The sequence below is a fragment of the Rhinichthys klamathensis genome, unplaced genomic scaffold, assembly GCF_029890125.1.
Source record: "Rhinichthys klamathensis goyatoka isolate OS25496 unplaced genomic scaffold, OSU_Roscu_1.1 h1tg000375l_1, whole genome shotgun sequence".
Lineage (NCBI taxonomy): Eukaryota > Metazoa > Chordata > Actinopteri > Cypriniformes > Leuciscidae > Rhinichthys > Rhinichthys klamathensis.
Window position 1 is genome coordinate 181,516 of NW_026606882.1, and position 25,921 is coordinate 207,436.

Sequence of the window (25,921 nt, forward strand, 5' to 3'; positions counted from 1 at the left end):
AGTTTTCGGTTACCTACCATTCCTGTGGGTGTATTTGTCTCTATATCAACAATATTTTGTGGATAGTTGTATTATATCTCTTCCTTGTGAGTAACTTGCAAAAATGGTCATGATAGGAGTTGAAAATTGTCAGTCATGCCAACAACATGCCAAATACCGGTAAATGCTGTTCTTTTGAACTTTTTATTCAAAGAATCATGAAAAAAATGCATCACGGTTTCCAGGAAAATATTAAGTAACACAACTGTTTTCAACATTGATAAGAGAAAATGTAGCAGCAAATCAACTTATTAGAATGATTTCTGAAGGATCATGTGAGTAATGGCTGCTGAAAATTGGGCAGGAATAAATTACATTTTAAAATATATTCAGAAGTACTTGGTGAGTATAGGTACAATTTCATGTTTTGGTCAATAACCGACAAATAGCCAACACTCAAATTATATAATATTTTTCCTAAATAAATTAAATGTACACTACAGTATGAAAAATAGATATTCATTTTGGCATTAGTGTTTTTGTTTGATTTAACAAACTGTTGTATGAGACAAATTTATTTTCTCTGGTAATCAGGTATGGTCACAGTCAGACAATGTTCAAAGAGTTTAGGCTAACTTGTATTGAACTCAGAACAGATAGATTTTAAAAACGGCATGAATAATAGTCCAAAATTAAAGACCTAAAAAAGGCAGGTAGAGATGTGACAGAGCGATGATATGTTAATGTTACGTTAATGTTTGTATTTTAAAAATGCAGCTGGACAGGAAAAGCATGAGTCACATCATAACCTTGAAAGCGTGAGATTGAACATCTAAGATCCGAGTGCTGAGAAAAGTAAACACCAGTCTATCTTTAACATGAGCAGTTTGTCACACAGTAGGAAGTACAAACATCACTCTTTCAGGAGAAAAAAACCCCCACTTGGTATATTTATACTTCCTCTATGTTTGTGTATATATGGAAGAGAAAAAATAGGGTAGGTTATGAAGTCAAACCCACAGAGGTGTGAACATTTTGTTCGTCCAATGAGCTACGGCCAACACGCAACACACTGCGTCTCCCTCTCACACACACAGGAACCCTGCAGGGCCTGGCTGAAAGCAGCCAGTGCAAAAACCACACACCACAGTGAGAAACGGCATTTTCACTGCAGGAAACAGCTCAAACTCAAAGATGCCGTGTGTGGCATATCGGTGCCAAAATTCCTGTAGGGAGAGAGTGTAAAGCCGGCAGGACTTCAGAAGGTGAAAGCCCCACTCAGACCAGCAGCACTCCAGCTCAGAGCTAATAATCCCCATCATCCTGATCACACACACTTTTAACACACACAAACACCACATTCAGCCCTTACCCAGTCTAAGACCAAATAATCCCAAACAACCTATCTGAAACATCCACACACACACTTTACTTTGGGACTCGGCCATTAGACGTCATCTAAACCGCTTTGCGATGGGGCTGATCATGTAACATCCCCCTCCTCATCCCACACGCAAGCCGTTGCTTAACATCCACAAGTTAGAGCTTGCAGACTAACCCAAATACACTCAGGAATCTTTAAATCCTGCCCTGCAGCTTATGCTAAAATATCATGCAACACCATGAGAAACGAGCGCCGTATGTGCGCACGCATGTTCACAGGAGCACACAGATCTTTCAACGGTGGCCCATTAAGTGTTAAACATCTCTCAGTTGCCAGGTGTCTGCTGACAGCTGTTTAGCAGTGGCAATGCCATCAGGAACAGAAAGAGGAGGAAGAGAAAGGGGGCTTTTCCTGCCAAATCGCCACATCTGCATGAGAAAGCAACATTAAAGGGATAGGCCTAGTTCACTCAAAAATTTTAAAACCTGTATGAATTTCTTTCTTATGCAGAACATAAAACAATATGGAAGAAACATTTAAACATTTTCGGATTGAACTCGAAATTTAGAGTAAAAAAACATTTCATTAACTGATGTTAATATAACAAAAGTACTAAAATATGTTTGTAACTATATAATGCACACAAGTGGTGAAGAGAAAGCCACATGATGAATCAAAGTTCGTCATAACTAGCTTTACCACAAGCTGAGGTACAATACTAATAAAATAATGCAATAAATATTCATTTAACAACCGTTAAATATACATAACTGTAGAACCATCAAATATCAAGTGTCAGGAAATCATGGTAATGTCAATTTATGGTTTAAAAACTGACCATTTAAACTGTATTTTACTGTAAAATTACATTATATGTCCCATTAGATCTATGGTTTTGCATCGTATAGCCTATAGTAAGGGGACTTATCCATAATAAATTAATTTACCGTAGCATTTTCATACAGGTTTGGAACAACATAAGGGTGAGTAAATGATGACAGCATTTACATTTTGAGGCAAACTATCCCTTTAAATTTAGCAGTTCAGGAAGGTACTTTTGAAACGAAAACACAGAAAACACCAAAGTAAGCACTTGACCCCTGTGAATACCACCCCTGGTTTCCCTCATGGCATGAGTGCTTCTCTCTTACTTCTTTCTCTCTGAGACTGACCCTTCTCCCCAGGAGCCAGGGCTGAGTCTAGGATTCGGTCAGCAGAAAGCGCTCTAATGCGCTTGTTGTTCCTACAAGTGATGGATGTTGTGGGAGCCAGTGGTCCCACACATCGTTTTTTTTTTTTTTTTTATATATATAAATTGATAAAGGCCCATCTGGATGGAGCCCAGTGCGGCTTCCCACTCGATTAAAAATATAAAGAGAGATGCGGCCCAAAGTGCTGAGGACAGTCTGTCTTATGTTTTCATTTGTTTTCTGTTTTTAATACACACACATAAATGCATGCGTAGTGGGAGTTTATTCCTCTGGATCGCTCAGTTACAGACAGCGCCACTGATACAGTTCATCAGCGACTGTAATGAAATACAGTCACTTCTCTGATGAAGTGCTGCCCCTTCGTCGTTTTTTATGCTCACACAAAACACCCCCACCCATCACTGCCAGACCCACCTCGCTTGTTCCACCGCGTAGACGCAAATACTATTCATTTAACCGCAGCCTCGAGGGAGCCAATTCCCAAAGCTAACGCTGAACACATCAGTTACCGCCGAAACACCTTACGGAGGCAGACACACAACATGTGAGTTACTAAATACCAACACGGCCCTTAGTGAGAGTAGATGCCGCAACTTAATTGGTTGCAAATTAAAATGAGGCTGTGAGGAACACTGTTCTCCAAGTTACTCTGAAAATGTAATTAAATTACTGATTACTCATTTTAAAAGTAAACAAGTTACTGTTCTGATTACTTTATTTCAAAAGTAATTAGTTACATTACTAGTTACGTTACAAGCCCCCCACCCCCACCCCACCCCCTCAAAAAAAAAAAAAAAAAAAAAAAAAAAATACAGAATAACCTCTTTAGCCTGCTCATGAATTAACTTTATTGGGACGTGCATACTCTATCTCGCAACAAACAAAATTAAGTCAGTTTCTTCTGACTTTTAACTCCAACTTTCAAACATTTTTATATTTGGACTGGACGCGATCATTGCTCTCCGCGCCCGATACTTTCTCGAGAAGTTTTACCGTGCTGTCCTGCCCTTTCAGGCGTGTTAAATTAGATGTCAAGCTTTTCGGAGTTGAAAAGGTTTCTTCCCCCCACATAATTGACAGCGCACAATAATGTTCTTACCGTTGACAGAAATAAACTCAAAATAATGATTGTATTTCCAGCTACAGAACACGTAATTTTCTCACTCCATGCTGAGTTTGTTTTCGTTGGTTTACCCGCCGCACAAGCTCTTACCATTCAAAGTAGGTCTCGGGTAGATGACGTCACAGACTCAAAAAATGACTAAAGTTTTTTGTTTTTGTGCGACAGGCAGGCATCGAAAAAGCTATTTCTCTTTTTACAATCTAGATGATAAAACACCGCATTCTGTCGGCAGCGATATAACACAGCTGTAACGTATAGTAACTTGGGCTTGGAACTTTCCTCTAATTACTATTTTGGAAATTATAACGCGTTACATTACTCCGTTCCTAAAAAAGAAACCAAATTACAGTAACGCGTTACTAAGTAATGCGTTACTGCCCAACACTGGTGAGGAACCGCAATACAATCTGTTCAATTTGTCCTACTGTCATAAAGAGGTAGAATTTACATACTGTACATAAAATATTCCTAATATGTGACAAACATCATGGCCCGTATTCCTAAAGAATCTTAATGTAAAAAGTAGCTCCTAGTGACAAAATTCTAAGAAAATTCTTAGAAATGTGGGCGTTTACTCTTAAAATTAAAGAAAAAATCCTAGTAAAGAAAAAAGTAATTCAGAAAGCATCTTACCCCTTAAAAGAGGTCTTAAGGTCAAAATTGTTAGGAGTATGGATGAGGACTTTTAAGAGGCTTAAGAGTTTCTTTAGCAGAGGAGAAAATGACAGAACGATGAAGAGGGAGAAGAAATGTGATGCAGACAATAGATGACGACAGTGAGTTAATAAGACGCTATAGATGAGATTGTGCAGTGATCATGTTTGTGACTGATCTTATTAGAGACACGCTAATATCTCCGACACAGCGCAGGAATGCCATAACGCCAGAAATGATCACTACATTAAGATATTTGGCAAATGGGAAAATACAATAAAGCAATAGTGATTTGGGTCTGTGACAACCTTCTGTAAGCAGTGATCACACAAACATTACAGCACTTTCAGAACCTCTTATTGTGTCGCAGTTCATTTAGTTTCCACTGGACATTGCCACCTTGCAGGCTCAAAAAACTGTATTTATGAATATAGCAGGCTTCCCTGGTGCGCACAAGCAGGGGAATGAACCGTTAATAATGTGCGCTATAAGCTCCCACGTCCGCTTCTCGCTCCATGCTGTGACACCCTGCCCGAATTTTCCTTTAAGGACGGCCTAGTGTTCATCCACTAACTCGGCTAACAGTAAACACGGTTCTTCTGACCAGTCAGGCTTTCTCGTCTTTCTTGTTTTTTAATCCATGTTTTCAAAACAAACATTCAAACCACCACTTAAATAGACAGCAATCAGTGTAATTGGAAAGAGTGGAACAATTTTTATCATTCTAAGCCAATCAAATTAACAGCAAGGTAAAAAAAAAGGATTTATATACATAAATATAATGTGTGTGTGTGTGTGTGAGTAAACTCTATACTTAAAATGGCTCTTTTTTTTCCTTCTTGGACAACCAACCAATCACAGTCTTCAAAAGATTGTGTCATACATAGCAACGGGGTCAGCCCCGCCTCCTCACTAAGATGAGAGTTTTTGTCTTTTCCTTACTCAGAGTTGGTCTCAGATCGGTCCCGAATCACTCTTAAGCTAAGACTCCTACGTAAAAGTTTTTAAGCTAAATTAAGAGTTTTCTAAAAGGATTCTTAGATTCTTTAGGAATACGGGCCCATATGTTTTAGGGAAATTCAAGGAAAGACATGAAAAGTTAAACGTTTGACACCCAGGTACCGATATAAGGGAAGACATTTTTAAGTACCTCACTACTCGGTTCTCAATGAAGGTGTCAGAGCCCACTGGGGGGCCTCAGCAAACTTCCAAAAGAGCCAGAGAATGACTTAAATTTAAAGCTGCAGTTTTTCCTCTTTGTCGCCATCTCTGTTCGAAATCTGCAATTGCAGTTATTAGCGGAACTATCAACTTTACGTGAGTTGTACTTCGACACTGCACAGCGCGGATGAACACAATGTTTGAGGAGAGTGTGCAGCTGTCAATCACCGCGCCGGTGTGGATAGTGGCATTCAGAATCACAGATTATTCTTTTTGGAAGTATGACCAACATAAGAATTTTCTCCGGAAAATGTCATCTGAACTAGAAAGAAACATCCACTTTTGTTCTGGTTCTGACATTGCAGTAAATCGTGCTGATTAAATCTAACAATCGCTTATCATATCACATAAAACCGTGCAATTATACTTTGTTCTCAAATTGTTAATGTTCACAACGTCAGCATTGCGTGACTACATGTAATGTCCTTCCGATATTATCCTTGTTTTCGCATGGGTCCGGTTGCAGTCTCTTTTTTTCACTCCGAAGTCCGAACGAAGTCTTTTGCATTTTACAGCGGGTGAATCTGTTGTCACTGGTGATTGTCGTTTGAACCTTTCTGGATCCGCCATCAAATTGATAAGTTTAATTATATCAAGTGCTGTGAGAAAAGGCTATAAATCTCCACCTCCAACATCCTCACACGCAATATAGCTTATACTAGCCGAGACTCCTTCTTTATGTGTACAGATGTGACGTAATGACGCAAAGACATGCTCGAATCTCCCGCAGAAATCCACCAGTACCACTGGAATTAAAAACATTATTACAAGCTTACCCGTTTGAATCGAGCTAAGCCAAGCAGAGAGTTTTGAACACTGGCTGGTTATGTATTTTCTCAAATATGTATTTTGGATAAATTTTTACCCAAAAAAAATCTACGGACTGCAGCTTTAAAAAAAAAAAAAAAAAAAAATGTAATATATTTATTTGAATATATTAAATTATTATAATAATCATTAAATTACATAAACTATATATTAATAACAGTATTTTAATGTAATCAACAATAAGCAGAAAATAAGTAGCATTTATTGAAAATAAGCAGCATTGTCATAATTACAGCAGAAATGCCAGAGAAAATAACTAATAACTAATAATATACGTCCAATACGTGGGGCCTATATTTCCAAAAGCTGAGAAGCGCTGCTATTTGATTTCACTAAATGATTCTTGAGGCATCTTCATTTTTAACAACAGCATTTTTTACAAGTTTGCATAAAAGCTGTACTAAAACATGTCTGCTCTTATCTGCCAACAAAAACATAATTCTACGTCAATGAAATTCTGCATCAGAGCAACATTAAACTCTGCAGTAGTAAATTAGTGTGGGACTTGTTTTCTGAGTCTGCGCATAAGAATTCCCCAAAAATATAAAGTTCATGGAATTTATATTGTTGGTGGGTGGCCTTATTTAAGATGGTGTAAAATAACGTTTATTCAGGCTTTTTGTCCTTGGCTGTAAAATGTATCTGCAGGCTCCCACCTGTGTGTTTGAACAGGTGTAAACCAATGTTTCTCAATGGGTGGGTAACAGATCTGTTCTGTTGGCCTGTTCTGGTCTCAGACAGTATGGAAAAACATGCTACGTGCAAATAATAGAATTCAACGAGGGTATTATTTCATAATAAAAGTCAATGTTGCTTTGAGGACATTTTAGTTTACTCTCGTACGGTAAAAGGTTTTGATATCGTGTCTGCTTGCCACTTTACATCTAATGTATAATCTGGGTCCCGAAGCAAAATCAGAGTTTTGTGGTATAGATGTCACTGCAGATGTGCCCCTGTTCCATTTTTGAAGCATTGCAGCCTGGCATGGCAATTACGTGTGACCTGTTTTCCCCTGCATATGCTTTTAAATAAGAATTAATAACTTATTTGAAATAAAAAATGTAGAAATTTGGTGGATCAACCCAGAATAGTTATATAAAGAATTGGTGAATCATACTGTAAGCGCTGTACTTCTACTCTCACATTGATCTGCTCTAAAAAACACTATATGCACAAAAAACATCTCATTTTACTCTCTCTCTCTTTCTAACGTTTACTCAAGATTATGTGCTAATTTCCTCTTTACGGTTATGCACACTTCCACTCTGCTGAACACTGACTGCTCCTTAGCGCAATCCCTCATCTGCATTCACACACAGGTATTTAGAACATTCCAGCAGAATGTGTGTCAAAATGTGCATGTGAAAGACAGATCCCCCTCGACTCCTCCCCTCCTTCTGTTCTCCTCTTCTCCCATCTCTCTTTTCCCATCAGGACCCCGGCGAAGGCACGCAGTGCTATTTTTAGCATACTGGTGCTTTTTTATCAGTCAGTGTCTATTTGTGGCTCAAAAGAACTACAGAGGGCTTCCTAGCTGCTGACGTCAGCAGTGCTGTGCTGCAGAGGCGTACAGGACAGGGAGAGAGAGAGAGAGAGAGAGAGAGAGAGAGAGAGAGAGAGAGAGAGAGAGAGAGAGAGAGAGAGAGAGAGAGAGAGAGAGAGAGAGAGAGAGAGAGAGAGAGAGAGAGAGAGAGAGAGAGAGAGAGAGAGAGAGAGAGAGAGAGAGAGAGAGAGAGAGAGAGAGAAGGGGGGAGAACAAAGAAATGAGGAAAAGAGAGGGGGTGTGGTACGGAAAAATGGCAGGATGAAGAGACATGGAAGGATGGGGAGATAGAAATGAGCATAAGACGGTGAGATTGCAATGGTGCGTTTGCAATGGGCCTCAGGAGAATAGAGCGGTTCTATTTGGAGGCTGGTGATTTAAGAGCAGGTCTTGTGTGACAGGCGCGCGTGTGTCTCCCTCGTGCTGTTATAATAGTGGGCTGCATGGGGAGAGCTAGTAGGAGAGAATAAGGAGCCCCTCAAGAGAAAAGCAGGATTAGTTGAGGCATGCCAGAACCAAGCAAACTCCTGGGGATCTCTCTCACACGCGCACTCAGATCACATCACAACATGGATGTACATAAGACATACTGAGGCATGCACATTTATTATAGACTGTCTGAAACTCCCTTGTTTAGTTAGTCAATCTTTTAGTAAGAATGCAACTTTTATAAACCATGATGTCACATTACGCCACAATCTGATGATCTAAAACATTTAATTCATGTGATACAGAATCCTTACATTAAGGGAGAATTTGGTTCATAACACTGGATCAAAACGTTTTTTTTATTTATATATGAATTTGATGCTTTCAACTGATCTGTCAGAGGTTTTTACATACATTTTCAAAGAACTGCTAATTAATGCAACATCAGAATAATTGGCTTATAAGCTTAATACATTCGCGAGAAAGACTATAGTGGTCAAAGTCTGTTTGTTTTTACAAAGTCCTTTTCCATTTTGCAATGCATAGTCCCATCTAATCATATTCAGTTTAACTCGGGTAACATAGGTTTTCTGTAGTATTCTTTCAAACATTTGGGCTCAGTATGGCTAAAAATGAATAATACTTATTCAGAAAGGATGCATTACATTGATCAAAAGTGACAGTAAAAAAACATTTTAATGTTAATTTTCTATTTCAAATAAATGCTGTTCTTTTTAGATTCAGGATGAATGGCGTGCTCAATTCCTTTTGAGTTTAATTTGGGTGCTCTTCGGTCCAAGGTAGAACATCTTTAGAGACAGTGTAGAGAAAAGAAATCTCTGATGACCGAGGCACTCCTTAGTTAAAATGTCTTTATTGGAAAAATGACATGTCCTAAACGGACAATTTTAAAACACCCATTTTGTGATTTATAGTTTTAGTACTGGGAACCGTGTGAGAGGCGTGTCTTAGTAATTACCTGTGTAGACCTTCAACACCTGTATGATTACTTGCACCTGTGTTTGTTCCTACTAGTGTGTCTTTGTTATTATAAGATCAGTTTTCTATCTGCTTCACTATGCCCTGAAGAAGGCTCCATGCCGCTACGCGTGGGTGTTTTAAAATTGTCCGTTTAGGACATGTCATTTTTCCAATAAAGACATTTTAACTAAGGAGTGCCTCGGTCATCAGAGATTTCTTTTCTCTACACTGTCTCTAAAAATGCTGTTCTTTTTAACTTTCTATTCATCAAAGAATCCTGAAAAAAAGTCACGGTTTCCACAAAAATATTAAGCTTGACAACTGTTTCAATATTGATAATACATGTTTCTTGAGCAAAAAAAAAAAAAGCATATTAGAATGATTTTTGAAGGATCATGTGACACTGAAAAATCACAGGAGTAAATGATATCTTAAAATATATTCAAATAGAAAAGAGTTTTATAAAATTGTAATAATATTTCACAATATTAAACTGTATTTTTGGTCAAATAAATGCAGCCTTAGTGAGCATGAGAGGCTTCTTTCAAAAGCATTAAGAAAAACCTGGGCCTTCAATCTTACCCAAACTTTTGAACGGTACTATATATATATATATATATATATATATATATATATATATATATATATATATATATATATATAAGTCTTTTTTGCCAACATACCTCCATATAATGCCTGACAACGCATCATTCGCAGGTTTTGGATACATTCATTACAACATACATCAATCTCACACACACAAAATCAGCTGCCAAATCAGGTGTCAAATCGTGTGTTTCATTTCTCACTCCTCGTCCACCTGACAGCAACAAGACCATATGCTCTTCATCAATCCACCATTACCCTTTAAATACACACACTTAAACGGCATCAGCTGTTTATACGGTTCCACTCTCTAGTTTAACTAAGGTCATCTTCATGTGCATTTATGGAGCGGAGCAGAGGCTTCCCCTTCTCTGTCTCTCTCTCTGCCATTATCACAGGTCCAGTGACATCAGATCAGCATGGAGCAGAAGCAGCCAGGCTATGAGTCACACATAAACACACTCGTATCCTCACACACACACACACACAGTATGTTTCTCTAGGGATGGCAAACGCTTATGACTGATCAAATGCGCTCACTTACCTGCACCAAGAATATGATGAGGAAGTAAAAATTAGCAATTCTTCTAAACTGTTCGAATAGGTTCTTTGGCAGGAAGTTCCAAACGGTGTACTGAGGAAGTGAGAAAACAAAAACATGCAACAAGTTAAAAACCAACAAGCTGTCAATAAATTACTATAATCATTTTAAGTTGTAAAAAAAAAAAATAAAGGGTTATTTTCCTCAAAAATGAAAACTAAGCCATCATTTAATCATCTTCACACAAAGCTATTGTTTGGCTTCAGAAGACTTATATATAGTGTTTCTTAAGCTTATTAGTCCCAGTCCTCCTCGTTCACTTTCACTATATGGAAATGCAGCAAGGACACTGCAAAATAATACAGATTTTTTTTTTATGTGAACTATTCCTTTACAGCCATGTGATTGTAAACCTACATCATCCTGATGAAAAGCTGGAGGAAGGATTAAATGCATTCAATATTCATCAGCTCCTGTGTTTGTGCTTTTCTGGGAGAGGGAGCTGAGATGAGATGACTTCAATAGCTCTAGAGCTCTCTGATGTGTGTGACCGGGCAGCAGCTCTCTGGGCCAGCAGGTATTACATTGATTTGGATTAACGACTCATTGCCCGGGAACCCCAGAAAGGGGAACCGGTCACCTGATCCATTTGAAGGTGTCTCGCAATTTCTCCACTTCTCTTTTTAGAAATAGACACAACAGCAGAAGTGCACTAGTTTATTAATACTTAACATAAAATTTAAGGCCAAATCTAACACGAGCATATAAAAGAAAGCGTTTTATATTTTTGTTTTTGTGAACCGTTTTATTTCAAATAAAATGTTTTAGAGTAAAAAATTGAATTAATATTTTTGCAAGTGAATATCTGCTTGAATTTCAACTACCCAATAAGCCAAATACTCAGCAATACAACTAATAAATGCAAATACTGACTGGATAATGTGGAAGGGGAGACAGAGAAAGAGAGACAGAAAAATAACTGGAATATGGACAGCTATTTCCACCTAGTATAGCCATGACTGCTAAATAATGGATCGCCAAGAGTAAAGGAAAGTGAGGAAGGGCAGATTGAGGCACCTGCAATAAGATAAAAGGGAATACATCATCATTTATAACAGAGCAGATGTTATTCTGAGGTGAACTCAAGAAGATGTGGCAGGTCTGGACCTCTTTTAAAGGAAAAACTGGATCCAAGGGAGTTAGAGTGGGAAGATGCGAAGCAGATGCATAGAGAAGTGTAAACATTGCAGTGCAGGTAATTAAAGTGTGTTTAGAGTCTCATGCCAGAGAAAAATTGATCACCGTACACCACAACACGGCCACAGGTCTGATAAATCTATTACTTCTTACTCCCTCGTTTCTTCCTTTCGTATCTTAAAACACTCCTCATCTATCGACTGAATGAGGAGATTCAGGAAGTCCCACAAGATTAAGGGGGGCGGCAGAGTCAACCACCCTGAACACTTGAACTTTAATTGCAACTATGTATTTATCAGCCGGATCTCAAGCACTGCTCTGACAGGCAAATTAGGGTGTTTCATTGGGTGGAAGGGGATGGTAAGATTTACTGCAGTTTGTGAATAGCGTATAATGAAAGAATAGAGAGGGAAAAAAGAGAAAATGGAAAGAATGTAGTCTGGTCCCAGACGCAGTAGGGGGTTCCAACAGTCTCTTCACACCTGGAGGAACAGGTGGCTGAACACCAGGCCTTGAGAGAATCACGCTCCAGCCATACTCTCAACAAGCTGCTGTTACCACACATCTCTTATGTGTTAACGCTGCGCTGCAGTTGCCATGGCATTAAACAACACTTGCTAATTACGGGCTAAAAAAAAAATTACAAACAGGCTCTTGTAGGGAACAAACCCCCTAATGCTGTTATCCTGTAAAATCTGATTACACTGCGGCGAGCTTAAGTACAGCCCAGCTCATGCTTTCATATATTCGTGACAAGGTGTGATATAACAAATACCAGAAGTTACCTTGGAGGACACAATCCTATTGTCACAGAATTTGGAGGGGATGAAGGCCTCTGGGTCGGGACATGGCCGATGTCCTACATAGATTGTCCTGCTGTCCACTCGCTTCTCATCTCCTCCACACTACAGAGACACATGGGGAAAAAGGAAGAAAGAGAGAGAGAGAGAGAGAGAGAGAGGGGTCATTTACATGAACAGTTAACCCTTTAAGAACGACGGGAGCATCGGTGCTCCCGTTTGCGTGTCTCCGTTTAAGAGCCGATAGAAACTGAAACCAAATGGCTAGGTCGATAATTCTTTTTGCATACAAAATCAGAGACGTTACAAGTTCAGATCAAGCCTCCTACATGCTCCTGTTGCGTTGTTTTCACCCTCTAATGAGTCTGTACAAATTGCGCAACATTTGACTCCCATTTGCTGCCATATGAAAATGCTCAAAACTGCAGCACAGCATGTAAAAATACTAAGATGTACTCTGGCGGAATTGTTCTATGGCAGGCCATAAAGGGTTAAAAGTGACAAGTCTGACACAGAAACATCAGCTGAAAGCAATGGCAAAATTCTGACCAATGTCAAACAGGGAGCACGTTCAGAGTAACATGTTTGAAAACCGTCATTATTTTTGCTACTCAGCATGGTGACGCTAGAGTTGTTGTGAAATATTCTAATTTAAAATGTCGCCAAGGTAATATTCTGTAGTGGTGGTTATACTGCATGCACCGGATGCCACTGTCTTCCAAAAAAAAGTGTTTGCATTTATTAGTAACTTTCATTGCGTCACAATTTTAATTATTAGTTTGCATATTGTTTATCTAGTAAAAAAAAAAAATATATATATATATATATATATATATATATATAAAAAATGATATATATATATATTTTTTTTTTCTTTTTTTTTCTGAGGCACAAATATGTTTTTGTGGCAGGGCCAATTAAAATACTAGCAAAATGATTGAGATTAAAATAGAGGAAAAAATACAAACAACCCCTAACTACAATCAAACACGTTTTTGGAAACAACGGAACAGAACAGAGCTCCAAATTTACCAAGAAACGCAGCCAAGTTTAACAAAGGTCAGGAGGGTCAATCCACAAGCGGAAGAGTGATCAAGCTCCTGAGACTGGACAAGTTTGTTATATGACAGTTGAAAGATCTCACTCTTAGAGATGAAAGCAATTACACGATATATATATATAATAGCAAGATGGCAGTCAGAGCCATTTATTGCATTGTAAGTGTTTGGGTATTGTTGTGTGAAAAACAGAAAGGGAGTAGCTGGGGTGAGTATTCAGAAGTATTTAATGAACAGAACAGTTTTTCCTGCACTGCTATTCAGCAGAGACTACAGCATCACAGCAAAAGAAATCATATTTTTTATCTGAGTTGGGAGTTTGAAGTCTGAGCTGAATGTAATGAGACAAAAAGAGTACCGCAAAATAATATAACGATAACAAACAGACAGCATGTCTTTCTTTTGAGTTGCCCAGAAAAAAAAAGAAAAAACTAACAGGGCAGACCAATATAGTTTGGTCACGAGTCACGACTCACGAACAAACTTATAAGCGGTTTCTCACAAAACTAACAAGACTTACAAAACTAATTAGTTATCAGAAACGATTTGAAACTATCCATCAAACTTATTAAATTACCATTTGAATCACTTGCTGACAGGACGTTTGTGTGAGAACAAGGTTAAAGATACATATTTATTGTTTTATGTAATATCCCATTATTTTTAAATAAACTATCATACTAAACATCAAAATGTGTTAAACAATATATAGCATGTTTTGTTTAGTATGTACTTAGGACCAATTATGTTGTGTGTGGCAGAGGTTTGAGCCCACCCACTGAAAAAGTCCCTAGGAAACACTGAAACAGGTCTGTGTTTCCTCTGTGGTCAAGTTCGTGACCAGGGACATTCTTGTAGCATGAAAAGGGCAACAAGTTGACTCGGAGCTGTGTAAGCATTGGATTGCCGGAGGAAACTTTGGCACAAAGCACGCACGGTGACGGACAGCCAGGAAACTCTACAATGCTAAGCTACAGAAAAAAGTGTAAGGTACTTAAATGGGAATATCTTTTTAAATATACAACCTACCAGATGATGTTATTTAATTTAATCAGAGGCTAATCTTTCTAGCACAGAAACAATGAGGGTTTTTATAAATGAATGAACAAACGAAAAAACAAAACTCAATAGGGTGACCAACACATTTGACATTCAATTAAAATGCAGCTATAAAATTAGAATATGCCCTAATTTATATAACTGAGTGGAAAACCGTTTTCGTTTAGATTCACAGATTTCATTTACGTTCGAAAAAAACAGATTTACTTTTGGACTTGAATTGGACTTTCCAAAGCAACATGGGAAGAGAGAAGACCATTTAGATCTCAATTAACTGCAATGAATCAAAATCCCAGACTTTCAAGTTCTAAAGATGACAAAATGATTCACAAACCAGTGCTATACATCAGAACAGTTTAGGACCAAACGATTCACTAGAATAAATCTAGACTTTGCAATGTAACAAATGAGAGAGAAAACAGTTTCATACCAAATAATTTACTAGAATGAATCAGGGCTTTCCAGTGCAACACAGGAGAGATAGGACAGTTGCTTTTTAAAAATCTACATTTAGTTAGTCATACCCCAACACTGCCATTTTTGTCTCTGAGGGTTTCGATGAAGACAACACACACGGTCATCACATCTCAGCAGGCTTTCAGCATCACTTCAACCACACCCACCACCCACTCTTTCTCACCCCCACCCCCACCCCCCCCTTCCAGTGTTCCCCGGGACAGTGCAAGCAGCAACAGCACTATAACTGTTGGTGTGAATAATTCAGAACGCATTGAGAGAAAGAATGAGAGGGTTTAATGCGAGCCACAAGCTGAGAATATGTGTGTATGTGTGTGTAGAGTTCCCCTCTATCGTTGTGGTCGGGTCATCTGTCCCACACCTCTGCCCCCTCAGGTAGAGGGATGGTCGGCATCAGGCCACAGGCTAAGTGCTGTCACAACCTGTCCGGACATGTTCAGCAACGCGGCGACAGGACTTAACGGCATGTATCAGATAACACACTGATCCTGTGCTCAAGCATATCTGCCTGAATCGCTCACATCAGTGTATTCATCACCTGAGAACTCAAACACAGCGCATCAGTATGCGTCAGTGGTAAGCGATAACTCCCGTCCCTCACTCAGGGCCTCGAGGAACAAGAGGCTTGTGCGTATCTACTGCAAACTAGATGCAAGTCGCTCTCATGCACATCCGTGCTCTGAGTCAGAGGAGACAGCTATTTAAAACAGTCGACGACTGTTTCTCCTCCTTTCATCTGCATCATCTTCTCGTCTCCCACTGGATCTGCCCTCGATTCGGCTTCTTCTGAAAACGTAAGTGGCGGCGCAATGTGTGTATTCTTACTCTCCGGTCAGGAAGAGCCTGGGATTACGTAAGTTTTTGTGAAGCGTGACGGCTCTTCACACATCAGCGTGGCATGCGGTGTGTTACCAGTCCCGGATGAAGCAGGCTGGTCTAAACGGAGAGGGGAGGGGCAGGTGTGAGGAGAGAGGAAATGGCACAGGTTCCAAAACTCAGGGGATTGAATCCACCTCCAAATGCCACCCGGTGTAAAGGAACACAGCCCAGGGCCTCGGAAAGGAAAGCACACGGACCTGTGTAACATCTAAATAGAATTATAAGGTTATCAGAGCTGTGACGATGCTTGTGTGTGAGGGCTGCCGTTTCAGCGTTTCACAGAAAGGTCAAAATGCTACGTAAAAGTGAATGATTCAGTGAGGCACTTTAGGTTAGATGCTTGCTCAGATACGGTCTCTTCGTTTCATTAGTTATACATCAGCCACAGTCTGGCAAATGGTTAGGAAGAGGGGAAAAGGGCCTTTGGGAGGGAATCCACCTTGAATGACTCTACTGATGATGATTATTTTCATGCTGTCTGTGTTGTTTAGCACCTAAAAGAATTTTGCTGATGGTAATGGCACAAAAAAAAGGCTATTTCAGGGAAATAGCATCATAAAAACATGGCCAGACAAAGGCTGAAAGAAAGCATGTGGAAGGATTGAGACAGGGAAAAAAAGAGAAAAAGTCCATGATCACACAGCCTCCATTTACTAGAAAGTATCAAATCTGGTTCAGATACTGTTTCTATATAATGATTCCAGTTCCTACATGATTCGATTAAAGTTTCGAATCATTTTTTTTTCAACAACAAAAAAACACTCCAAGCCTCGCTTTTCATGACTCTCATGATGATCTTCATATTGCAGAAAAACGGATAACTTATAAGTTTGAGACAGATTTATTATTGAACTAAAACACTAAAAGAATCAGACTACACTGGCCAGGCTACTGTGAAGACAACACATTATAATGATGTTGTCAGTTTTTTGTTGTTGTTGTATTTTACATCATTCCATCTAATAACATACAATGAAAGAAACTTTAATATCATGAAAATCATTAATTTCACCCAACCAAACAGTGACAAATGCTGACATTATGAATCTGCACTTCTATTCAATTCTATAATGAGCCTCATTTGCACTCAAAAGGAGATGTGTTTCTCCGGAAATAATGACAATAACTTTTTAAAAATTCATGGTGTAGCACTGTACCAGCACATATGGTATGTGAATAAGACAAAGTGAGACGTTGAGTGAACTAGCTCCTCAGAGTCTCTGACAAATCAAGCAAAAAGGCCTTTTAACCCTCTGGGGTCTAAGGTGTATTTGGGGTCCTTGAGATGTTTTGACATGCCCTGACATTTGTGCTTTTTTCAGTTGCTTAAAAACAAATTAATGGCACAGGTGAAATTACACTATTTAGCACAAACAGGGCTACCATAATATGTGAGCCACATGTATGTACATGTTTGTATTTTTGAGAGAATATTGTTTATGCATGGTTATTGAAAAAACTAAAAATTAAAGTTTCTGAAATAAGGCCACAAAGCACACACTAAATATGTGTCCACAAGACTTTTGACTAATGGATGTTGTCACCAAGATTTTTTGCTTCAAAATGATCTGAAAATCATCCTGCCTAATCATTCACATAAAACAATAGATTGTTTTAAATTGTGAAAAACATTTTTTTTGTTTGGAAAGGCAATATGCGAATGGGCGTGAACGGCCCAACCCCCTCATGTATAATTAGTTGGTTCTAACCTGAGAAGACAAAGACCCACATAATGAGCCTTTCATTCAGGTGTGTCACAAGAAAGAATGCGAGGACAATATATATATATATATATATATATATATATATATATATATATATATATATATAAAAAAAAAATCTAAATATAAATGAAAGTCAAAAGCACATTTTTAGTCATACCTGGAAACAAATCCTGTTCAAATAGGTTATATGGGCCGTTCTATAGAATAGGCTTTATGCCGAGCGTCACGTGACCAAACCGGAAAACGGGTCTCATTGCATCCGCTTGTCAGAGAAAGTGTTAACGGCCGTAAGAACTAACTACGATATCTATGGATTTTTAAGGTAATCAGCTAACCTACTAAGTTCACTTTGTTATTGTTGTTTTATGCTATTTAAATATCTAAACGTTAGTGTGAAGAAGAAAAATTAAAAAACTTTTAAATATCAATCTGGACATGCGAGGGACTAGGGCTGTGTTGAAAAAATCGATTCACCAATTCTGAATCGATTTTCATATTAATTACTAAAGATCGATCCGTAACTCAGAGGATCGATTTAATAATAGGAACTTTAACTTGCCGCGACTGGGAGATCCCTGTATGCGCATTGAAAGGCTTTCACTCAGCGCGCACACTGTTACAACAACGGGCTTTGAGTGAGTCATTCGTTCATTCAACGAACACGTTCAAAAAAGCTGATTCATTAAAAGAGATGTAATGAAACAAGGTGTTAATTATTTTTAACTTTGAGTTCCACTTTTCAAGGCTCAGCTGAGCAGCAATGTGTCGCATGGGTAACGCTGAAGCTGATGCTTCACTTATTAGAGACCAATGTCATTGATTCAATGCGTGACTCGCTGATTTTATTTCCCCGCGGCTTCCTCGCGCTGTGGAATGCTGACCAGCGCTGCTACTGACGCGCATTTATGGTAAATACCCATGAAGTGAACGTTAAAAGTATGATATGACAAATATTTCGCTTTCCTTTGACACGGCAACCTTTTTCACGAATACATATGACTTCAAAGACAGACGCAGGTAATCCGCACGCGCTCTGCCGATCTCTCTCATTCACTGTCTGTGCGAAGCCTCTAGGCTACACATCACCACGATAAACATTCTTGTTTGTTATCATTATGAACTTGTTTAACATTCAATACACATGCATGAAGTTCAAAACAAGCAGTTAAATGTCTATAATAGCCTAATAGTATCAATATGTTGCATAACTACAGTCCTGTAATTCAGGTAACAGCTGAAAAAAAAACAAAAAAAACTCATATCTAAATCTCGAAAATCGGATCAGATCGGATCGGATCGAATCGAATAATGATAATCGATTCAAGATCTTGAGAATCGGAATCGAATCGATTCTTGAAATTTGAATCGAAACCCAGCTCTACGAGGGACATTGGTTATGCTCATTTTTGCTTGCTCCTTTTAAGTTCTCTTGAGTAAAACCGCAAAAAATGTCATACAAAAGACATACATAAAGACCTGAATCAGAAGCGATGTGATCTGTTTTCCGGCTTGGTCACGTGACGCTCGACAAAGCCTATTGGTTCAAAGTTAGAATTGGAAACATCTTGAAAAGAAAATTGTCTTTTTCCATAAATCTCTTATAAAGTATTATTTTTTAAAAGTAGGCCAATACATTTTATCATACATATTTCAAAGTTAAGGATTTATTATTTTGATATAGCCTAGCTTGCATTGGAACGAACACTATAACAGTTGATTAGTTTATTTTTGACAAAACATACTATATATTTAACATATGAGCAGAAACTGTCTAACAAAAGTTTATTTGATGTCTAGAGTAAAAACTTTATAATCTATCCAAAACTAGTCAACGAAACGTTTTCATTACAGACACTATTCTATATCGCGATTAGAACAAATCTCAGTAGGCAATAGCAATATAGTTTGGATGTGTTCATGTAAAAATAACGTTTACTAATGTAGGAGCAAGAGTGAATGAACGCACAGATGCGATGTACAGCTGTAGTAAACAACATTGCGCGAGTGTCTGTGCCATTCATTCATTCACACACAGACACGCAATTTATATTTAAACAGTCTTTGTGCAGTTTAGAGGCACTATTCAATAACGCGATTAGAACAAAGCACTTAAGAATAAATAACTTACTTCATCAGCTGAATCCGTTGCTCCTTGTAATGAAACTACCAGCACTTCTGAGGTAACTTTTCCAGGATTATTACGATAGTATTATTCCTCACAGCGCAGCAAGACGAGGTAAAGTACAAGATTCTTATTAAACTGGATGTTTTATCCAGCTGATGTGGGCGTTTTCATGGCTTGCCTCAACATTTGCGTTTGAATAGCGCGCGCTCTCAGTGGGCGTGGTCAGATTAACACGTAATAAACTATAATGAGCTGAAAGGAAAAAGACTGACATCTCTCTTTTCATACAGATTACATAAACTGAGAATATTTGTTTGTTATATAAATCACTTCATTTAAAAGAAGAGAATTTCAGCTTCACAACGAAAAATCTTTCGTGCCTGTGTGACAAGTATTTACATAGTTACTGTTCATTTTCGGACGCGTTTCAGAATGAATTTCACTGACAGAGAGAAGGCAAAATTCGCATCATGTTTATTTTTCTTTATTTGACAAAAAGCAGAACACTTTGTTTTTATTGTGAGTATCCACAAAAAATAGACACTTAACAGGATCTAATGATGTACAACACTTATATTTAAGATCAAAATCAACTGAGTAATTTGAGTCTGAGATAAGGAAAAAAGTGAGCTTGTCACACCGGCGCGATAGCCGACCCGAGAGGGTTAAGGCATCTTTACACAGCTGATTTAAGGCTGCTCTGTGCCTGCTCAAAACTCTGTGTAAAGACGTAATGCTGCATAAAAGCCAAACTAAATTATGCCTGCTCTGACCCACCTTAGCCCCTAGTATAAAAGTATACTACTACAATTGCTGTGTAAAAGTATTTATGCCACGCTTTACACGGTTTACGCTTTAAACAGTCTTCACAGTGTACATTTGCCATTAGTTAATTATTCCCACACTAGTTCTCGTGAAACCAACAAAAAATGAATCTCAAACTTATGACAACACTAAAGAAATACCTAGTTTTTTTGAAAACTGTTTTCAGAAAACTGAATACAGAGAAAAAAAGTGTTAAAGTTCAGTTCTGACAGTGATCGATTTATGTGCGTGGTTAAGAGTGCAGGTCAGTGAACCTGTTTTAAACTAATCTTGCTCATCTTCTCTCGTGTCTCTCTCATTGGGAGTCATTAACCACAAGATCAACGTTACGGAGCTATCTCAAGGTTACCCGCTATGCAAACACTGACAGGCCTCAGTATAAATCTTAGTTACTCAACAACAGACAGAAAGCTACAGCTACATCATTCTGGAACATTGACAAACCAGACATTTAGAGAGTTAAGAGAATACAAATCACAGACAAAAAGAAACAGAACGGTGCACATAGAAAGACAGTGTAAGGAGGAAAAAAACAGGGGACAGGAGAGATAAGAAGACTGCCATTGAACTGGCATTGATTTTGAAGGGAGTTCAGTGTTAAACATAATGAGGGTCAGAATATAGGCCCGTTTCTTTTTTGAAATGCTACACGCTGGTGATAATCTTTTCACAACCGCTTACTCAAGGCCAAACAATAGAGGCGCTAATGTAAGAAAGGAAAGTGAGAAATGATGGAATTATCTTTTCCACAGGGTGTGAAGTGTGAGCTCGGACAGACCTCAAAGAGCCACTACAAATGCTGAGCAAAAACAACAAAAACAAATGCATAGTTTGAGTGCACCAGTTTAGTAAACTCTTGCTTCCAAGAACGCATTAGCCTACAAGGGAGAGTGGGGTAAAATGTGTCAGTGGGTAAACTGTGTTAACCTTTTAATCCAGCATAATGTGCACAATTTTTGTCACACAACCATTTATTAAGGTCTATCATATTCAGCTGTCTATGATTGTGAGAGGAACATTAGAAAAATTAAAAACATTTTTATGAGAAAACAGTTTTAAAATGTTAAATAAAAATAAAATGAGTTATCAAACCAAGTTTAATTTATGGGTTGACAAAACTAAAATAAGTATGTATATATATATATATATATATATACACTACCGTTCAAAAGTTTGGGGTCGGTACGATTTTAAATACTTTTAAAAGAATTCTCTTCTGCTAACCATGGCTGCGCTTATTTGATTAAAAATACAACAAAAATCAGTTATAGTATTAAATATTATTCCAGTGTAAATCAGCTGTTTTCTGTGTGAATATATAGTAAAGTGTAATTTATTCCTGTGATCAAAGCTGAATTTTCAGCATCACCAGTGTCAGTGTCTTCAGTGTCAAATGATCCTTCACAAATCAGTATAATATGAGGATTTGATGCTCAAGAAACATTTATTATTATTATCAATGTTGAAACAGTTGTTGGTCTGTCAGTTGTACAGTTTTTTTTTTTTTTTAGGATTCTTTGATGAATAGGAAGTTCAAAAGACTTTTGTAACATTATAAATGTCTTTACTGTCACTTTCGATCAAATTAATTATTCCTTGATAAATAAAAGTATTGATTTCTTTCCTCCAAAAAATAAAAATAAAATTCTCACTGACCCCAAACTTTTGAACGGTAGTGTATATATATATATATATATATATATATATATATATATATATATATGGTATACTTTTTTTTTTTATATACACACATATACATACACACACATAAACATACACATACGAACAAGCAAATGTAAATTACTAATTTTGAAAAATTAAACATTTATTTCCAAAATGGTAGCTGAGCTGTGGGGTAAAGTGTGCCAGTGGCTCAACTACCAGTGAGCTTTGTATCCAAATACAGGAAATACTATTACATTGGTCTCATTAACAAAAAAATTCATTAAAAAATCTTAGGCACTCTTTTCTCCTTGACTAGAGGTCAAATCAATGAAACGTGGCACAGTTTACCCCACTCTCCCCTACTGTCTGAAGGAATGAATGATCAATATTACAAATACTGTTTGCTCAATTGAGACCCATCACAGCTGCCATTGAATAAACATGACATTGGGGAATTGAGTAAACCGTATCATTACTATATCAAATTAGACTTTAAAGACATCATGTTTACACGGTTTCAAATAAACACACAAGCACAGCAGTTGAGAGTGCTGTGATTTCAATGGAAACAAAGCAGCATTCAGTCTGTGCCAGCATTACAGCTGCAGACCACTTACTCAGATGCAGACAGCTCACCACGTGTGACCGACACTCAAATCAGAAGAAAGAAGAAGTGTGCCATGACTGTGGGCAAATGCCTACTCCACCTTAGTGTAGTTCCACAAAACAATTTAAATTCGGTCAATATCTGGCTCGTGTCATTTCAAACTCATTTGTTGTTATTTCTCATTTGAACATACAAAACTGGTCCTTGTTTTATGAGTTATATTTTAAGACAGGGGTGCCCAATCCCGTTCCTGGAGATCTACCTTCCTGTAAAGGTAGGTACATTACTACATCACCTCTCCCCTCAGTCTGGCTTGAACACAGCGATTTTGATGAAGCCCCTCCTTCCGAAATACGAAATGTGCTGTGATTGGTTAGCTGGCTCAGTGTGTTGTGATTGGCAGCGCTTAGCGTGTGTTCGGGAAATGTCCCACCCCTCCATAACTGAGTTCCTCTCTGGTGTAAATATTGTGGATGGCGTCAATTTCAAACCAATTCGGGCCCGATTCAGACCCTGACAATGTCAACGAACAAGAGGATTGTGCAGAACGGATTTCCTGCACAGATTTTACAAGCACGGATTTCACAGGTTTCAGAGTGGTATGTTTTTTGTAATTTTCTTATACATTATAGATACGATGTTATCCACCATTTAATCGTGATATTTGTTGGAAAACTAAGGTAATACAAACACTAATCGGTAACAAAACCATGGTTAATTTTCCTAAGGAGCAGTGAATTGTCTTACAAAAGCAACATAAAACAAGCATAAAATTTGCAGCGCACCGATAAATGTTGGGGTTAAAATGTTCAGAAACACAGTGTTAAAAATAAGTTAACCACTCTAAGTTCATCAGCCTTAGGAAGGTCAAACAAATGAGTTTTAGAAATTGTGTCTCTTTGACATAGCAACAACTCTGTCTTCTCTAATGCAGCTCAACCGGGCCTTGCACCTTTTTTGCGTAATCCGTGGGCGGGGATTATTTAAATGAATACTATTGTGACTTAAGACATAAGATCCGGAAAAATCGCGTTGCAGTCCAAACGAGCCGGTCGCTGTAGTTCTTAAAAGGGGATTCAGTTAAATAAAATCTCCCTTTGGAGCGGACTTTGAGCTTTGTAACCTTGCAGATATTTTTTATGCTCAAACAGCAACATTACACCACTAACTAAAGTTGAAAAAGCTTAATAGGACCCCTTTAAGATCTTCAGGAACACTTGATAATTATTACAGATATGTGTGTTTGATCAGGGTTGCAGCAGAAATCCGCAGGAAGTAGATCTCCAGGAACTGGAGTGGGTACTCCTGTTCTAAGACATCAAGCAAAAGATTACTTAAAAAAATAATTGTGTGTGTTCAACAGAAATAAAAAAAATACAATAAATGGGTTTGGAAAGACATAAGGGTAAATAGATAATGACACAAACTTCATTTTTGGATGAACTTTCCCTTTTAATCAAAGGAGGCAAGACCATTCAGGTTACCAAACAACAAAAAAAGTGTTTAAAGTAAACAATTCTTAACATTTAACAGCTAACTTACATGAAATAGTTTAACGCATGAGAACACATTAAAAGATTTGTCTGATATGCCCACATTTAACCGCTGTCACAATAAATTTACCAGAACATCCTGTGCTAGTGTTTTTTTTTTAAATAGCTACCTTTGATAAATGGATAAACCACAGATTGCACAGTCATGGCTAATGATTCCCATGCCCGTTTTTGCTTTTAAGGCTTTATATTTTATTTTCAGGTAAAATAAATGAGGCTTCCTGACAAAATTGCCAAGCTGAGCTGCTCCGGCCGCCCAGGCACCTGGAACTGTAATGAATATTCTGATGAAACGTTTTAAAGTTGCAGAAAAACACAGAGTCAGCTTGTGATTGAGTAACTCTCTCAGCAAACGATTGATTGCATCACTGTTGAGCAATGGGATGGGAAATGGTCTATGATATATCACTTATAAATACACTACCTGAACCCTATGCTGTTGCACCTCGCGTTGTGTTTCTCCGCAGTAAATAAAGAGTGTATTGAAAGATGAAAAGTGATAGCGTGACCTCTATCCACCACACTGCTGTGCATGCAATAACAGCTGAATTAACAATTGATTGCAGTAAATCATATCTATTTCTCTCTGTGTTTGATAGGAAGGCATGTTACATTTATAATTAGCAGTGCTTGTTAAGGCAAGCATCATCATTATAACGACTGCTAATACATAGGGATTTGAACTTCTAAGTATTAAACTCCAGCAAGTATACGCTGATTTCACGCAGCCGTTATTTTGAAATCGAAAGCGAGGCTCCTGTGGGAAGTAAACCGGAAGTGCCGCCTTTAATCACAGGAGAGTCGCGAATGCGTTGGCGTATTGTGTTTAATGTAGAAATGAGTTAATCTAAAAATGTACATACATTTCTTTCATACTTTAGACTATATACAGTGAAATTCATTTATAAATAAAAATGTTTTTTTTTTTTGTATAATTTAGAAAGTAAAAAAAGCAGCAGGAACAAACTATATACATATCCTATATTGGATATTAACATCCAACCAATAGTGTAAATCGCGGCAGCAGCTTCAGGTTGGTAGTCCAAGGCATTGTTGTTTATCTTTACTTCCGGGGTTCTTCCCACCGGAGCCTCGCTTTCGATTTCAAAATGGCAGCTGTGTGAAATCAGCGTATTACAGACATAAACAGAGATGCACCGATTACAATTTTCTAGGCCAATTCCGATTTTTCAGAGTTTGACCTGCCGATACCGATTTTAGCCGATTCCGATTTCATTTTTTCTAACCACTTCACAGCACACACAAATATTTATTTTCTCTCTTCTCTTTAGTAGAACATTAGACATTTTGCATAGAACATTTTTGAACAGTAATCGCTATAAAATAGGACTATATAAATTACTCCTGGTGTGGGAAATTCACACACATCTAAAGTGCAGTGTTATGGAAAAACCATTTCCTTCTTTTCACATCCAATGTCCATCAAAAAAA

The 25,921-nt window shown here is 37.9% G+C and overlaps 1 protein-coding gene across 5 annotated transcripts in view; it reads right to left on the minus strand.

The window, feature by feature from the left end:
* atp11c (ATPase phospholipid transporting 11C) overlaps positions 1-25,921 on the minus strand; it is a 76,761-nt gene that overhangs the window by 21,515 nt on the left and 29,325 nt on the right. For all 5 annotated transcript variants that reach the window (XM_056233678.1, XM_056233677.1, XM_056233674.1 and 2 more), the window contains exons 2-3: positions 12,483-12,602; positions 10,504-10,593 (exon numbers count right to left, since the gene is read on the minus strand). In XM_056233678.1, coding sequence (XP_056089653.1) covers positions 10,504-10,593; positions 12,483-12,602 — 210 coding nt within the window. The remainder of the gene's footprint in view (positions 1-10,503; positions 10,594-12,482; positions 12,603-25,921) is intronic.